At 47.0% G+C, this 17370-nt stretch overlaps 4 protein-coding genes across 4 annotated transcripts; 2 read left to right on the top strand and 2 right to left on the bottom strand.

Annotated features, from left to right (window-relative positions):
- Positions 1–1023: 1023 nt before the first annotated feature.
- Positions 1024–2884, bottom strand: LAJ45_00100 (uncharacterized protein; the record flags this gene model as incomplete). The annotated part of the gene is made up of 6 exons (XM_046109702.1): positions 1024–1047; positions 1101–1666; positions 1728–2376; positions 2474–2571; positions 2645–2685; positions 2841–2884. The coding sequence occupies 6 exons, from the start codon at positions 2882–2884 to the stop codon at positions 1024–1026; spliced, it is 1422 nt and encodes a 473-aa protein (XP_045976395.1).
- Positions 2885–3010: 126 nt separating this feature from the next.
- On the bottom strand, positions 3011–3839 carry LAJ45_00099 (uncharacterized protein; the record flags this gene model as incomplete). The annotated part of the gene is made up of 3 exons (XM_046109701.1): positions 3011–3045; positions 3550–3752; positions 3811–3839. The coding sequence occupies 3 exons, from the start codon at positions 3837–3839 to the stop codon at positions 3011–3013; spliced, it is 267 nt and encodes an 88-aa protein (XP_045976394.1).
- A 487-nt stretch (positions 3840–4326) lies between these two features.
- Positions 4327–5151, top strand: LAJ45_00098 (uncharacterized protein; the record flags this gene model as incomplete). The annotated part of the gene is made up of 2 exons (XM_046109700.1): positions 4327–4723; positions 4790–5151. The coding sequence occupies 2 exons, from the start codon at positions 4327–4329 to the stop codon at positions 5149–5151; spliced, it is 759 nt and encodes a 252-aa protein (XP_045976393.1).
- A 6189-nt stretch (positions 5152–11340) lies between these two features.
- LAJ45_00097 (uncharacterized protein) lies at positions 11341–15921 on the top strand (the record flags this gene model as incomplete). The annotated part of the gene is made up of 3 exons (XM_046109699.1): positions 11341–13715; positions 13783–15278; positions 15332–15921. 3 exons carry the CDS (start codon positions 11341–11343, stop codon positions 15919–15921), a joined length of 4461 nt encoding a protein of 1486 aa, XP_045976392.1.
- Positions 15922–17370: the final 1449 nt, after the last annotated feature.

The raw sequence follows: 17370 nt of genomic DNA, 5'->3' as shown, positions 1-17370 counted from the left end.
TCATTGATCCTCCTCGCTTCTCGCACCCGTGCCTTAGACAGGGTGTACGCCTGCATAACTGCATGTGTCAGGCAAGCATGGATGGCATCCCCATAGCACTCCACATCCTGTCGTTCTGGATCATCATCTCCACAGATGCCCCGCGCCGGCATGCATCCATCGATAAGAAGCCTATCCAAGCGAGCGCTATTAACTCGAAAATCGATTTATGTACATAATAATCCTCCACCCATCCATGCACAAAGTATGTACTACTCATACGCCGTTGATAATTCAAATTGCGGGGAAGTCCTCGATCCCGATATTTCTGTTCGGTCACATTTTCAACTTGGCGAGAAGTTTTCCACATACCTCGGGCGTGGGGGTGATGCCGATGTTGATGGAGATAACTCATCGAACTGGCATCATTGAGCATAAGGAAGGTCCGAACGTCAAGTATTTCCCTCATCTAAAAGATTTATGGTCCTATTTGAACTGGTATGCTTATTTTTCAAAACGTATTTTAGGAAAATCCCTTAGCAACAAAGCAGGCTTTTAACAATGAGCGGACAAAATATGGAGGCTGATCTAGCTCGAGATGCAGTTGATCTGACCTATGCGACGGCGTGATCCATCGAGACAGTTATAGATCCGATAATTCATCCAACATGGGGTACAAACTTTGCGCAAAGTAACAGAGAGATGGGTAGTTTACTGATCATTTCACAACGGTAGTTCGTCAACCTTGCGTCTTTCAAGGAGGACCTTTAAGTCAAATAAATTGATGGATCTTTTTTACATTCATGCGGCTTTAAGCGCGCTATATTTTTCCCAGAAACAACATATTAAGCTTAATACTTCAATATTGTCGGGAAAGGCTTGTTTGGTAGAATACTAAGGGCACGGGTCGCAACAGTACCAGAGAATGCAAACAAGGAAATTTCCCAGGGGGTCACTCTTATGAAGTCAAGACAAACAAAAACACAAACGCTTGGTTTCATTGAACGACGGGCCTCCAATTGCAAAGGAATGGGTACAACCGGTCTACAATGCTGAAAAGACAAACAACTAAAACAAAGGTCAGCAAGGGCATTAGAGATTACTAAGAAGAGAATTCTCACATTGTTCGTAGCTGCAATAGCAATCGAATCCTCAAATGGATGCCAGCTCATGTGTAAGATTTTCTTGTTGAAATCAATTTGGTCTGCATCTGTTTCCTTCCTCATTCTTCCTCCAGGACCGGAACCGGCAGCAGGACTTCCTGCTCTCGAACCCCCCTTCTTTCCACCGTTAATGGGAGTAGGCACACCCACCTTTTTAGCCTTGAAGGCACTCTTATCTGCCTGCAACACCACCTCGACTTCTTTCTCAGGGTCGCTAGGATAAATCATAAAGTTATTGTTGTAGGACCCGGTCATGACATTCTTGCCATCCCCTGAAAACACAACCTCAAATTTGTCGAAGATAGAGTCGTTCTCATAAGTGTCACAGAGTCGTGGTCTGAGGTGCTCATGGATCGGAATAGTCTTGACGGGCTTGTTCTCCATGTTTATATCCCAGATCTTCACGGTGAGGTAATCACGCGAGAGGATATATCGGCCATCAGAGGAAAAACGAACGTCGGATATGGAGGAAATTATCTCAGAGAAGAAGGAACGGGAAGATGGGTCTTCTTCTTGTTCGAATACTATGTTCAAGATATCCTATTAGCTTTATCGTTTCATCAATATCAGAAGCTCAAAGCTTACACTTCACATGTTGATCGCAAAGCGCGCTTTCTCTCATATCAGCCAGCTTTATGGTCCCTTTGCTGCTGGCATACATGAACCAGTTACAATATTGCGGATGAAACTCTGCTGCGGTGATCACCTCGGTCAGTTCCTCCATATTCGCTGGTTTTATATCAACGATATTGAAGCTCTGGTCTTGGATGTTTAGGTTCCATAGGTTAATCCTCAGGTCATCACTGGAAATGAAGGTCTCTCCATCAGAATTCACAGAGATACTGTTGATATGATACGCATGAGCATTTGCATAGGTCCTCCTGGGAACTGCAGCAACAACCGTATCATGGTGAGTGAGCCTTGGTAGTCTTAGGGCGGTAGAATTATTGAAAATCGGAGGTGGCTGTTGGAGATGATGCCGGATACCCCCAACAGCAGTAGTTGCACCATCATGCGAGAGGTTATTCTCGGCGACAACCTTGAGAGACTTCTCAAACACCTTCCAAAGTTTAATAGTCTTGTCGTTTGTCGACAGCAGGAAGTGCGAAGCATTCTGCCGCTTACACCATTTGATCTTGTTGATCTTTTCTTCGATTTCGAGGGATTTTAGGTAGTCGAACTCGGGTTCATGGGATTGAAATTCAGTATGGAATTTATATTCACATGTTTTCTTCTGTATCGTTGGAACATATCCCAGGTTAGCGAGTCGAAAACCAAAAGATCGGCCAGTAAGATTGTAACAAATGGTTTACAGGGATATAGGAACTTACCGTTTCGTTTCTCTCGAATAATACCACCCTGCCACCTTTATCACCTGTTGCTAGATAGTTACCGGTGTGATCAAACTCGACGGTTGATATTATATCAGCTGAAAAGGTTTCATAAACGTTAGCTTATGAACAATCGTGTATGGAATGGGCAATCAGCCAGATTAAAACTACCTTCTGTGATATCCTCTACGTCTCCCTTGTCACCAAAGCACCTAAATTGTCACCAATGATTAGAGAGAGTTCCAATCCGAGTGAATCAAAGAACAGTGTTATGATATCAGCGGGGAAGTGGGGTCACAACCCCTGCCCCGCTCCAAAAATAGGTACATGTAGCTAGCAAATCATTAATTAACAGAGCAAGACGTACTGTGTAAACTTCCAGGTCGGAGATGCTGTCTCCCCGTCGACCATGATGGCTGCAGGTTGAAGAGGAGGGAGAATATAGGGGGGGAGGTATGGGGGGGGAAGGTGTGAGGAAGGATAGGTTGAGTGGGAAGATTGGTGAGATTGCCCAGGTGATAGCGAGGCCGGGATTGCTTATTCTAGCGGCGGCGTTGTAGAATTCCGTCTGGCTGGTGCGGAGTAATATCCGACGTTAGTCGTTGTTGAAATAAAGATGCCGTGGAGCAACGTCGTTAAGTTCACTTGGATGGATGGATGGATGGGGTGGGGTGGGAAGCAAAGGGAGGAGACCAAGGGAGGGGTTTGTTGAGTTCCAACTGTAAGTGCAGCGTGAAAGACGTGAAATAGCACAGACAATAAAAAGATAAGAACAAGCGGCGGCGGTAAATGGAGGGGGGCGGGCTCTAGGCCTATTCGTTTCTTTTTGGAAGAGGGGAGATAATCTGTGGGGGAAGAAGGAAGGATGGGTTTGCGGATCGGGTAGCTGGTGGTGAGGAGGAAGAAGGTGGAAGCGGAAGCGGAGGTGGTATGTAGTGGCAGTGACGGTGCAGTGGCAGTGCCCGTGTCATGTAGTGGGAGGGATGGCTTGATGCGGACTGACAACTGCTGAAGCAGTGAGAGGGGGGGGGAGTACTTGATAGGTACCCGACAAGAATTAATTGGATTGTATTTACCTTGTCTTGTCTTGCTTGCGATGGGTGGAGTGATGATAATCCAAACTATCAAAGAAATTGCTGGCAGTACAGAGGTAAGTTGTTGTCCGAGCCTTATTACTTCGTGACAGCGCAGCACAACAGTGGTTAGATGGCAGAGCGGGCGACGGTGAGAAACAGAGATGACAACGACGACGTCAATGATAACACCGTATTGAGGTAGCCTTTGGTGGGGGAACAAACGGTTCGGTTGATCTGATACGGAGTGGGGTGCTTAGTCACCCAAGGACAAGCCCCTCGTCAACTCCCATGAGATCACCGTGTAACGAAAAAAATACTTTACTTCATGTAGGTACGTGTAGCTTCTATGGGTACTACTATTCAAGTCACCGCTGAATCCCTTGACTTAGTTGTTTCTTTTTGCATATGGCATTGTCATTCAAGTACCCTCGTGGTAAATTCCCGTATGTAGAGATATGCGGACCTGGAAAACAAAGGCTCGCCAAAGTATGTATGTACCCTGACTTCGGCAATCTCATGATGCTTCCGCTTTCCCCTGGTGTTCCGATTTCGGGAAGGTTTCTTCCGATTAAGAGGCTCTGAGCGATAGCTCTCCGTATCCTCGGTTCTTCAAAGCAAAATCCCAGATATGCATCAACATTTGCATGTGCATCTACTGATCTTTAGGCTACATGTAAGCACTCATAGCCATTTTAGAATTTGATTCTTGCTCCCCTCGCAGACACTATCTTTACGACTAAGTACTTACAATAAAGACTAAGCTCCTCGAATATCTCAATGTCCTCGGAAAATACCAAAAGCCAGTATACCCAACCAACAGAAAAAACCGATCCTATACCGGACTCGACTCCCGACGTAGTAGACCCCCCAGCTGGTGGCGCCTTCTCGAATATCTCAGCCTCAGCATCGGATCTTCTTTCTTCCATCACTGGCCCTTCTTCTGCCTCTTTAATTACTGACTCGCTTGCTTCCTCATCATACCTGGCTTCTACAAAGTCAAATAATCAAGAACGTCGACCCCACAGTACCTATACAGACCCCTCTACCTCAGCTGGAGGCCTCTCTACCGATCATCATCCTCCTTCACTAGCTTTTACTCCTATATCCACTGCTACTACAAGTGGAACCGGCGGATTTCGAAGCCAGCAGCCGCACCAACCTTATTCTGTAGAGGGTGAATTCGCCTCTTTCAAAAGACAGCCCTTCCCGCAGCTTCATGAGAGCCAACAGATCCCTTTAGACTCCGGCATAAATGGCTTTACGCATACTACAGAGCTAGAATCGGATGGCCATGACGTTGTTTCTCTCCTCTCACAACCCCTCACCTCAGAAATATACTCCCCAGACCTAGATCTTCAGGGAATGAAGTTAACAAATCCAACAATCCGCCTATTCGTAGCCTGTGATGATCCTGTCGAGTTTCTCTCCACTCTGGACGTGTATACGGAAGAGGTTTGGGGGAATGCTGTAGAAGTGGTACGGCAAGCTAGGGAAGAAATTATGGCCGATAAAAAGGGGAAGCAAAAGCAAGGTATCCATGGGAGAGCTGCGACTGAGAGATTAAGAATGATTTGGGGCCATCTAAAGGGCACACCTGTGTAATCTGTGGTATTTTGGTTTATCTCTGCACATCTCAGTTAAAGTGTGGCAAAGGGAAATATTAACGGAACTCGCCGCCTGGCCTACATACATGCTTTACTGATCTGATGTCTCAATTTACCGCTTCCGATTATTTCTCGTTGCAGGTACCGAGGAATGTATGAAGAACGGTTCATCAGGGCGAAAGCTCACAAAGCACGAAACGGGACCCAAGAATGATATTATTCTGGATAAAACTTCTTCAGGTCTTTGAGCATTTTACCGAATACTTCCCGGTTTTCCATAGGCTATAACACCTATTTTCTGCACGTAAGATATGAGTAATTCGCAAGGAAAGTAATTTACGGTCCCGGGAACCAGGTGAAGAGGAAGGTTGTCTCAATTAATTACCCCAAATCAAGGATGGGTTAACGTTTTCGACCCAGTACTGTGTCAGACCTAGAAGTGTGTCGCATGGCAACGGCACCAAAACCAGACACAAAGCCCCCAAAAAGAAAGAAGACCCCATAACACCATAATAGAGGATAATCCATCTGGAAACCATCCTAATCCGTGTGCTTTTAAATGGAATTCATTTGTTAAAAATCTGGCAGTAAATATCTCAAGAGATGGTGGAGATAGCTTTGGCAACAGAAATCCCCATACAAATTTGTATGGGATTGACACTCTTCTATGTCTGACACAGAACCCGGTCTAAAACGTTACCGCTTGGATTTCTTCCATTCAATGTTTGTGGGATTCCCCCACTTTGGGTCTTGGTCCTCGCTCTGCACATGTCATCTGCACACTTCTAAAAACGACTTTCAATGAGTGATGGTATATGATGCGCAGCATGCACACTGCAACAGGCATGGCGCACAGTCGCGATACTAATTTAGGGCCGCTAATCCTATTGGGCCCAACCCTATACTCACATATTTTCGTAATTGATGATCATCAGGGTTCACACGCTGCATATCCTTATCAATTATTACTGTTACTTTTTTAACGGCGCAAGCACTTCATGTAGCATTCATGCATGGCGTTTGCATGAAGTGGTGGCTACTGATAGAGTATCTGAAAGTCGGAGCTTCTCCTACTACATGTACCTATATACCAAAAACATCTTATCTGTGAGAATATGCCCGTGTTCGGTTCGAAGTTGCGGTGAAGCCTAATATTTTGTGAAATCTCAAGATAAGGATTAATTGCAAGTTAAGTACGTGGTTTTGGGTGAACTATTGACGGCCTGGGTGTTTTCCTCCATGAGCCACAGATCATTACCTCACTTGTTAACCTTTAGTAGCCAGCAATGTAAAAACATCGGCAAGCTATCCGATCGGTATTTACAGCAACAATTCCAATGGTAATTACTAGACTGCTAAGAAGAGGGCGCAGGCGTAGGTTTCGGCGTTAACCAACGACATCTGTGTGCTGTAGGTTTTAGTGGTGTTGTGGAGTAGCTGTTGTGGAGTAGCTGTGTGTGTCGAGTGATCAACTGTGCTTTCCGACTGGCTGTGGATTTCCCAAAAAGGTTGACTCATGAGATGAGACAAAAATTGTTCGCTGCTCATTGGAACAATAGACCACAACAACGTTGATAGCAGCTACCCAGGTGCCTACAAAAACAACACTCAAGTAAAATTTCGATTAACAAACATTAAACGCATATACTTTGAAATTTTTCTTGATGCATTCAAAAGGAAACAATAAAAGCTATCTGAAAGTCGTGGTTAATATGTGTCAATGGAAATGCAAGACATATCCGTTTGCTCAGTGGGGGGATACATGAAAGCAACCACCGCAGATTCGAATATTTTATGGTAGACGAAAGAGCGCCCAACTGTAGGTCCTGCACGCGTTTTGATTCCTAGCGCGCATCCCTTGGAGGTTCCGGGTAGTGATCCCGCTTGCAAACAGACGCAATTACTAGAGGTTTTCGTACCTGTTTTTTTTCTTCGATTTAGGGCTGACAAAAAGTGCTAGAGAAACGGTTTGGACGCTAGCACATTGATCATTCTTGTTGGTATCACCGCTTTACTTTTTATCCTGCGGATAGTTTGCGGAAACTTGTTTGCTATCATTAGATTAAGCTGGCTTCGAGATATTGCTGCAGTCTCATTCGTACGTAAAGTCATCCAGACACGGAAATGCTTTCATACTATGCCAACTATATGCAACTCAGGCTGGACCGGCAAGCTAAAAGTAGAAGAAAAAAAACTTCGGAAGAAAACTCCTCTGACAGACAAGGGTTTAGAGACTCCAAAAGCTCCAGCCAAGTTCAAATTGCAAGCCCAATGGAAAACGGGGTATAATAAGTCTCAGCTATCAACAGATGATTCCTTTTTTGAGCCAGGGCCGATTGTAAAGTGGGCGTTTGTGAATCGGCAACCAACCCGGGCCCGCTGGGATTATCAACGCATAAAAAAATTCGTTCCTGCTTTCTCGTAAGTGGCCTTGTTCGGAAGACCACACTATTGAGCAACTTGCATTTTCAGCTCACAAGCAAAGAAGGCTGCGGAAATTAATTGTTTTCTTCCCACGCTGATATTTTCAGATATTTCGGTAAAAAGAGAGTTTTCTAATAGGTTGCCAGAGCCGCATGACATTGTATTTTCTCCATGTAGTCCATATCAAAATTCCCGCCGGTAATGATAAATGATGCAATTAAATACTTATCATTTCAACCGTTCTTCCGTGTGTGGTAGGGTAAGCCAGCGGCCCGCATGGCGGCCCTGGTAACGGTTTCGGCCTCTTGATTGGGCCGCATCTCTCACTAGCGCCGCGAGAATTGATCACCGCCCTGCACTGATTTTCGTAGCCCGCATTCGCTGGAAGATAGGTTGAGTACTTTAGATCTAACAGCCGGACAGACAGATGCTATGTATGTAGAAACAAACGACGACAAAAGGAGGTACTGTTCCTAGAAGCTTCCTATGGGTATTATTTTCGGTAATCATCCGTGTACCGGATAATAGGCAGGCATCATACGCATGCACTTTGCTGTTGAAAGCCTATGAGCGCGTCGAAGAAGCTGTTTTAGTAGGAAACGGCTAACTTGAGCAGCAACTATCACAACACCACACACGATAAGGAATTAAATAATTCTCGTTTGCAATATGGAAGTGTGTGCTCAATTCGCATGCCCCCCAGATTTATGCATCAGCAATTCCTTCAGGTTGGGCAGCTGCAGGAGTTTTAACCACCGACGTTGAATTTGCCTCTCTGGGCCCAGTTTAATTCCACGCCACTACGAGCGGGCACACCAGATAAACCCTGCGTTTCCAGCTACTTTTGCAGGTACTCCAGTAAAGCAGGCCCGTGCCTATATCTCCAGAAGCAAACATGCAGTCCAGTTCTATACGAGAAGCAGGTTCGTACGACATTGTATCTTCGGCCCCTCTCTGTCTACAGTTAATATTTTGTCATTTTTTCTTTGCTCCTCTCACCTACATAACATAGCTAGGAAAAAAAATTTGAAAATAAAAATTTGTGCATGCAAATAGGCAAGCTAGGTCCCTGAGCCATACATACAGCCCCAAAAGATATATTAGGGTGCAAAGCTTGGATCCATTCTTGGACTCTTGCATCACTCTGCATAGAGTGATAATTAGTGATTGGGTTTTTGACTGTAAACGGTATCCATCGTACCGAGCGAGTCTCTCGTCCTCTCAAATATCAGAATCATCATCGATATCGTGGATCTCGCGGCGGGTATCAGCAGTCGTCCCAACGTGAGCAATAGAGATCGTTTTAGATGATGGAAGACTGGGGGTTCTCATCGACAGATACGTAGGTATCGACAGTGTAGTTTGATGTTGAACGTATGTATGTACCAATCGTCAGTGGTATTATTGGATGTCTCGCCCCACAAAAATGTGAGCTGCCGAGGTCGCCTACCTATGTCTGGATTGGAATTAAGAAGCTACTGTACGTACGTACATGACTGTAAGCCTAAGATTGATGTGCAGCGAATACTGAACGGGTCTGAGGCTTGACGTATCGTGGAGGTGGTGGGGGACACAAGGTTATTGGTGATGCGTTGTTCGCTGAGAACGGTGGCAGCAGAGCAACCTCCACCCTTGCTGCTTGGCTTGGATCCGGGGAAAAGAATCTCCATGCTCCACCGTGACATGACGTCCAGAGTCCCCGAACTTGGCATGTAGATCCTCCTTTGAGGATCAGTTTGATTTAAAAATCCGACGAGATTATCATAACAAGCGAGTGTTCCGGGGGGGGGAAATGTCTGTAATTCTTTTTCGTTTACATTCAATGTGTCAAGTCCTCATGATGTGACAGTGCTACCCGTAAACACAGTGAGAAATCGAGACTATTGGTCCGTACTGCCCATTCAGTTGACCGCGATTCCTCGACTCGATGTAAGCAAGAATGGATGTTATGAGGCGTTACTGTTTTTCACTAGCTCTGGAGGTTTGTCTTTTTTGCGTATATGCAGGTAGGCGTGATGCGTGTGTATCTATTCTACTCTAGGGCAGCGTTTTAGGGCAGCGTTTCATCTATTTGCTGATCGCCCATGGCCGAGACCGTGGGAACCTCAAATCGTAAGTAATTCGCTATTCTGGGTACTTCTCTACTCTAACCTCGTACTCAACTGCAGAGTTCATCCATGCAACTGCGGGTCAGTTGACAACACAGCAACAAACTATTCTTTTCTCGTGTAAATCCCACCAGGTCTTTTGCTCCTCCGTTACTTTCTCGGACTACATGCTAGGTAATTCATGTTAATTAGTGAGAAATCCCGACCATTGATAGCAATGTGGACGCAGCGAAGAGCCGGTGACGGCCACGTCTCTCCTGTCAACGCGGCTTCCGACGGCCATTACGTGCGCCTCGAGCGGCTTTGTGCCATCCAGCCTCTCTCTTATTTTTGTAGAAATTATGAGGGCAGACAGAGCGTGTGGTATTTCCTATATTTCTCCTCCCATAAGTCTTGCGAGCGAATAGGTACAACCCGTATGTAAGAAGCCCCTCCACAAATATTTTTTTCTTCACTTGAGTATCTCTCATCTGTTCAGAAGCGATTTGTTTCGTTGGGAGATATTTCTGTACTCGAATTTTATTTTTCTTTAATCACGGAAAAAAAAAGGAAGTAGAAGACGGAAGACCTAGGTAGGAATCTACGTCAAAAAAGAAAGTGTACTGTAAGTACATTTTTTCCACGCACACACCATAGGGTCATTCTCCACAAGCACGATATCTGCATAAGCAGTTATCCTATCCTACAGATTGTACTACCAAAAGATCTGCCTTTCTTACCTCTACGAATTATTTTCTGAGGGCGCCCACCCCCTACCTACCCACCATCTGCCTCTTCTCTTTATCCCGTTCCGTTTCCAATATATGATATCTCCATCTTGAATTATTTGTGGTTTGTGGATTTCTCCGAATCATCATGCTCCGTCGTCCCATGTTTCCCGTAAAAGTTATTTTCATATAAACCCCCGCGGGCTCCCCCATTTCCATATCGCCCTCCTAATCCTCACGGCGGCCATCGTCTTCCAGGGCATCTTTCACATCACACCATCTGAAGGCGCAGAATATTGCCCTTCTGGTGCATTTTGTAATAAACATTTCTTTTTCTTTTTTCCTTCTTTCTGTCCTGTGCTTTTAGTTCGAGTTATTAATTTTCTAGTCGGAACATTGATTGATCCCTTACTGACAGTTTTTAATTGCATGTTCAGGCAAGAAGGTACCCCACACCCCGCCCTTGCAAAAAAGTCTGTCTGTTTGGAGCTCCTGGCCCGCTCGGTATGTCCGTATCTCTAGCAAAACAATTGCTTCTTTCTTTTCCATCACACCAGCTTCCCCGCTCCTGAGATCTGTTCATATTGCAATGCCTCTATTGTCTAAGGGCCACCATCGTGGGTATATAGACTGACTTTGACGACCCTCTCTTTTAGCTTTTTGCCACGATACAGAGCTTCCATCATTACAACATCTCATTCAGAGTAAAGCATTTGATTATAAGATTTTTTTGTCTTATTACCGTCTTGTAAGTTGAGGCTTGTTCAAATATCTCGAGATATCCCTTTATCACTCCATTCCCATCCTACTTCTCTCTCTATATACCCTCCATTCGCAGCCCCAAAACCCTCAACATAATCATTGAACTAACAAAAGCTTCACAGAATATATATTAGTACTGTGAACAGTTGAACTCAGATATCTCCTGAGGTTGACAAAATCTTTAATATGGCGTCTACATCTGTTGTATCCATCCCTACACCACCTGGTTCCATCGACGAACCAACCCACCACCACCGGGAGCGCATGCCCAGGGCCCCAGAACCCCCACTTGACGCACCGACTTCTCCTCTCCCCTCAGACAATCTTGCACCTCTCCCAGAGCCAGTAAGAATGATGAAGTCCGGTTCAAGATCACCCACAGGCCCATATTCTCCACGGTACACACATCATGGACAATATCCCCCAACACCCCCTCATCAGACCACACCTCCAAGCACAAATTCATATCCCTCATATTACCAGCACCACCAGCAGCTCCCCCACGTCTCAAATTACCAGCCTCCTAGACCTATCCAGATCCCCCAAGAATATCCTCAGAGACGCCAAGATGACAGATATGGTGGTCAATACCCTCCAACAGCCCCAAACTCTGCCCATCTCCAGCAGCCACAAACCCGTAGACCCTCATTTGCGCACGGATACCGCGGCGGCAGTGAGCTTGTCCGTCGGATAAGTAGCCAGGGATATGCAAGCCATGCACCTAGTGAGATGGGACACCCCCGCCAAGACATGTACCCATTTGAGGATGCCATTGATGATGGTCCGATCTACGGTGGCCGTCATTCACCACCGCTAAGTGGTTTCAACTCAGCGGACCCACATAGCAACCTCGATGGTATCATTCAGAGGGCTCAAGGCGCTGTTTCCTCACTCACCCTTTCCATTCCCAGCTTGCAACAACTGTGTGATCGGTACAATGCTGTCAATGATGAGCTCCAACGCTACTACCAAATTGCCTCAGATCAGGACAAAGATATCGAAGAGCTACAGGCAAAGGAAAGGCAGCTAGAGGCTCTCAAGGAGAACATGGAGCAGAACCTTCAAATGAACACCGCCGAGATCAATCGCCTGAAACTTAAAATTACCGACTTGGAGTCCGAAGTCAAGAGGCTGAATGCCTCCATCGAGAGCAAGGACAAGGAGAGAATCCTGTTCGAGCAGAAGTTCAACCAAGAGCGAGAAGCCCTCGAGCAGGAATTCCAGAAGTGGAAGGAGGAGACCCTTGCCGCTCATGACAACGAGAAGACTACAATGGTTGAGGGCCACGATGCCGAGAAGAGGACTATGGAGGAGACCTTTGAGGCGGAGAAGAAGGCTCTCGAGGAGAACCATGGAAGCCTGACAAAGGACCTTGAGGATTCTCACGCAGACAAAGTCCAGGAGATCCAATCGCTCCATGAGTTGAAGGTCAAGGAGCTTGAAGAGCTCCATGCAGCCATGGTAAAGGACTTGGAAGAGAACCACGCAGCCAAGGTCAAGGCCGTCGAGGAGGCGTTTGCCATGGAAAAGGAGGAAATGCAAGAAGACTTTGCGACTGAAAAGCTCGGAATGGAGGATGCCTTTTCCACTGAGAAGATCGGTATGGAGGATGCGTTCTCCGCTGAGAAAATGAATATGGAGGAGGCGTTTGCCAATGAGAAGGCAATTATGGAGGAGGTATTTGCGACCGAGAAGGCTAGCATGGAGGATACCTTTGCTACCGAGAAAGCTACCATGGAGGACTCATTCGCTGCCGAGAAGTCGGGAATGCAAGACGAGTGGGCCACCGAGAAGTCAGGCATGCATGAATCATTCGCCTCAGAAAAAGCCGACATGGAAGACGCCTTTTCGGCAGAGAAGCAGCGGATCGAGGCTGAATTCGAGGCCGAGAAGAACAAGATCACCCAGGACTTCGCATCACAGAAGCAATCTATCGAGGAGGACTTCGCATCGCAAAAGAAGGCCGCCGAGGAGGAATTCGCTGCCCAAAAAGCCCAACTCCACGAGGACTTCGAAGGCGAAAAGACTGCCATGATTAGCACTTTCGAGGCCGCAAAGATGGAATGGGGTGAGGAGAAGGAGAAGATCATCTCTGACTTCAAGGACGAGAAGACCAGATTGGACGAGATCATCAAGAACCTCGAAGACGACAAGCAGATGCTTGAGGGTTGTAAGATCGAGCTTGAGGCCGATAAGGCTGGCCTTGAAGGAGAGAAAGCTATCCTGCTCGACGAAAAGTCAACTCTTCTCGATGAAAAGTCAACTCTTCTCGGTGAGAAGGCCGCGCTCCAGGATGAGAAGACCGGACTCGAAGGAGCTGTTGCCAGTCTCGAGGATAAGACTGCAACTCTTGAGGGCGACAAAGAAGTTCTCATCTCCGAGAAGGAAAGGGCAAGGCTCGAATGGGAAAGTGAGAAGGCCAAGCTTAAGGAAATGATCGAGCAGCTCGAGAGTGTCAAGAACAATCTTTTGAACGACAACACAAAACTTGTCGAGACACTCAAGGGAGTCGCTGAAGAGGAAGAGGGCGCAGAAATCAGATCTCGCGGAGATTGTTTCTAGTAAGTAACCTTGTTTGATAACGGCGAGTGATAATCGATGAAGCAACTTTAGCTAACACTCAACTAGCATTGATGCCTTCCAGAAGCTCGCCAGAGATATTATTGACATCTCCGGGGAGTTCTCCAACTTGCCCATCTCACCTCCCAGCAAGGTGCTCGCCGAGCTTCCTTCCGGGCTTCCCTCAATGCTCGGAAACAGCGATGCCTCCCGTCTGATCCGCATGGCATATGTTCAACACATCATCTCCAAGTACCTTTGCCACCGTATTTTCCAGCCATTCCTTTTCTCCCTTGGAAAGCGCTACGACAAAGCCGACACCTTCTTCCAATCCATGTCCAACCAGCTTCGCGAGAAGTCCACGCGCAAGGAGGCCGTCTGGCGTCACTACACTCTCCTCGCAGGTTACACCGCCTCCAACGCCAAGAAGAATGCCGGTGTCGCTGCAACAAGCGTAATCGAGGAGATTTCAGGCTATGTCAGACCCTTCGCGGACCAGAAGAACATGGACGTCATTATTTCGGGAATCACTCGCATTGTCAAGTTCGCCGTTGAGACTTGGAGATACGCCCGCATGGAGCGCGAGATCATCACTGCATCGATGAGCACCGATGACACAGACTGCAGCTCATGGGAGACCCACAATTACGCAAGACAGAGCCCATACTTTGAGAATGTCATGCTCGCATCCCAGCTCAAGTCTGCCGCGCAGGGACGTGTTATGATCCTTCCGCTCCTGCCCGTGTTTTCTCGTGAGGGTACACTGCCCACTCTTCACCGCCCGCTTGCAGTACTCGATAGTGGGCTCGTCTTCTCAAAGGGGACTGCTCTCTACACCGACTGTCTTCCCGTGCTTCACCGAAGGTGGGAGCTTAACCTGATGCAATTGCCAATCCCCATGATGCTCAAAGACCACTTGGCCCAGTTGGAAGAGAGCCGCGTTGTTGAGGAGGTAGTGGAAGAGGAGGTCAAGGCTGCCGAGACTGTAGAGGCTGAGGAGATCCACACTGCTAAGGAGGAGGTCCCGGAGCCCGTCCAGATGGAGGAGGTGGTCGAGAAGGCGATTGAAGAAGAGTTGAAGGAGGCGGGGGTGACTGTTGAGGTTGCCGAGTCTACTGATCTCGAGGCATTGGCCGAAGTCGAAGCCGCTCCAATTGAGGTTGTTGAGGCTGAAGTTGAGTGCCCTGTCGTTGATATCGTTGCCGAGGAGGTTGTCTCTGAGGTTATCGCCGAAGAGGTCGTCCCCGAGGTTGTTGAGGTTGTTGAGGTTGCCCAGGAGGAGGTCGTTGTTGAGGCTGTTGAGGCCGTCGAAGCTGTTGATGCTGTTGATGCTGTTGATGTTGTTGATGCTGTTGAGGCTGTTGAGGCTGTTGAGGCTGTTGGGGCTGTTGGGGCAATTGAGGCAGTTGAGGTGGTCGAGGTGGTCGAGGAGGTCGAGGCAGTCGAGGCAGTCGAGGCAGTTGAGGTCGTTGAGGAAGTTGAGGAAGTTGAGGAAGTTGAGGAAGTTGAGGAAGTTGAGGAAGTTGAGGAGTATAAAGTCTGTGAAGACGAGGTTGCTGTGCATGGTAAGTCTAATAATGATCCTAGCTTCTCTAGCACCCAAACTAACCATTTATAGAAGTTGAAGCCACTGAGGCCGAGGCCATGATTGAGGAAATGTTGAACTCCGAGCATGTCTTGACTGAGGAGGCCATTGTTGAGGAGATCCCGACAGAAGAGGTTGCAGAGATCATTGCACCAGTCGATGCCGCCATTGAGATCGAAGAGGAGACCAAGCTTGACGTCGTCGTTGCCGAAGAGGAAGAAATCCCAATGACCCACGAGTCAGAAGAGACAATGGTTGAGTCTGTCATCGGGGGTGTTGACATTGAGAAGGAGGCGGAGCACATTGTTGAGGAGCACATCTTCGAGGAGCACATTGTCGAGGAGCACATGGCCGCCCCAGCAGAAGAGCACATCATTGAAGAAGCCGCCGAAGAGACCATCCACGAGCATGTCGAAACCCACTTCGAGGAGCCTCTCCCGGAGCACAAGATTGTCGACGAGGTCGTTGAGGAGATCGCCTCCGAGATTGACGCTGTCGCCGAAGTCGTCGAACCCGAACACTCTGACATCGTCGTCGAAGAGGAGGCTTTCGTCGAGATCAAGAAGTCGTCTAAGAAGAGCAAGCTCCCCAAGAAGTCCGGTTCCAGGAAGGCGAAGAAATAGCATGGTGCGAGACCTAGGCTTTTTTTAGCTTGTAATGCGGGGGATTCACCTTCTTCTGAGCGGTGGCGCATGGTTTCCTTTTCTCTTTTTCTTTCTATCTCAATGGGTTTGTTTTTTGCACTGGAAAAGCCAAAGGCCTCTCACACTTTGTGAATTAGGAGATTGCGGAGTTTTTTTGTACTGTCTGTCATTTTTTCGTTTTGGGAGTTATTTTTTCTTTTATTTTTTTATTGATTATGCCGGAGCAATGGGTTTGTTTATTGGTAGCATCAGTTTAGCGGGTGCATAAAAAGAAGTTTGTGTTTTTTTGTGTTTTTTTGTTTCTCGTTTTTAGTTTTTTATTTCAAGGTTTTTTTTTTTTTTTTTTTTTTTTTTTTTTTTAGTGCGCCAGATCTGTTATTTGCTCTTCACTCTTGATGTATCATTAATATCTTTTGTCTTTTGCGCTATGAAAATGTTTATGTTATGGTCATGTGGTTCATGTTTTATGTATATAATTTCATTTTATATCTCAAACACTTTTGTTCAGTTCATCTTGATCGCGATCCAATTGGCCGGCCCACTTGTAATTGTTTCTCGGAAAACGAGAGCTCGTTGTGACGGCGGTGGTATGGACCGACCGGGGGCACCTGTGAACCTATGGTATGGCAGTAGTAGCCTTCTAGATCTACAGCGAGTGATAAGACACACGCAAGTGTCCTACATGAGAAACCCTGCCTACACAGACCCTGTCCCCCCCCCTATATAACATGGATCCCGCTATAGCACGAATCACACGCTATCACTCGCCCACGCCCTAACCACATCCACATTTTCTAATAATACATGTACTAATAGTAACAAACCACTACTATCCATCCAGCTAGCCTCCCCGGCAGACTACACTAGACCCCACTCTTCTACTAAAAAAACTGGCTACTTTAACGGAACAAATATTATTAGCCACACTAATCCGGATGCGGTAGGTGAGTGCGTCCACGCTAGCCGAGAACGGTTGGTAGAGGGCGTCATGGGATGTCACTCGACCCCTTCTTCTTCCGCGGACGGGGGCGAGGGGATTCGGTACATGTAGTTAGGGGCAGGAGGAGGAGGGAGTGGGAGGGGGAGATGTTGACAGTTGTTATTAGAACTGCTGGGTGGCGATTATTACATGTAGCAGTACAGTAGGGGCAGGGTGGATGGCCATAGGACGTTACCTACCTAGCCTCTTCTATGTACAACTCTAATTACCACAAACGAAACAAACACAATCCACCAATCACAACCGACCAACCAGATGCCTCCCCTTGAGGTGCGAAAGGGTGCCTAGAGTTTCATAACTCCACATCTAACGAGATGCCGCAGACCCCTGTGCGTGCGTGCGTGCGTGCGTTGGTGATATCGCGCGTGGTTTGACTGAGTGTTAATTTATGCATAACGTAGCACTGAGCTAGCTAGCTAGCCGATAAG

Source organism: Morchella importuna (genome assembly GCF_003444635.1).
Source record: "Morchella importuna strain M04M26 chromosome Unknown Morimp01GS001, whole genome shotgun sequence".
NCBI lineage: Eukaryota > Fungi > Ascomycota > Pezizomycetes > Pezizales > Morchellaceae > Morchella > Morchella importuna.
The sequence above is the reverse complement of the archived record's forward strand: the minus strand, read 5'-3'. Positions and strand labels throughout refer to the sequence as shown.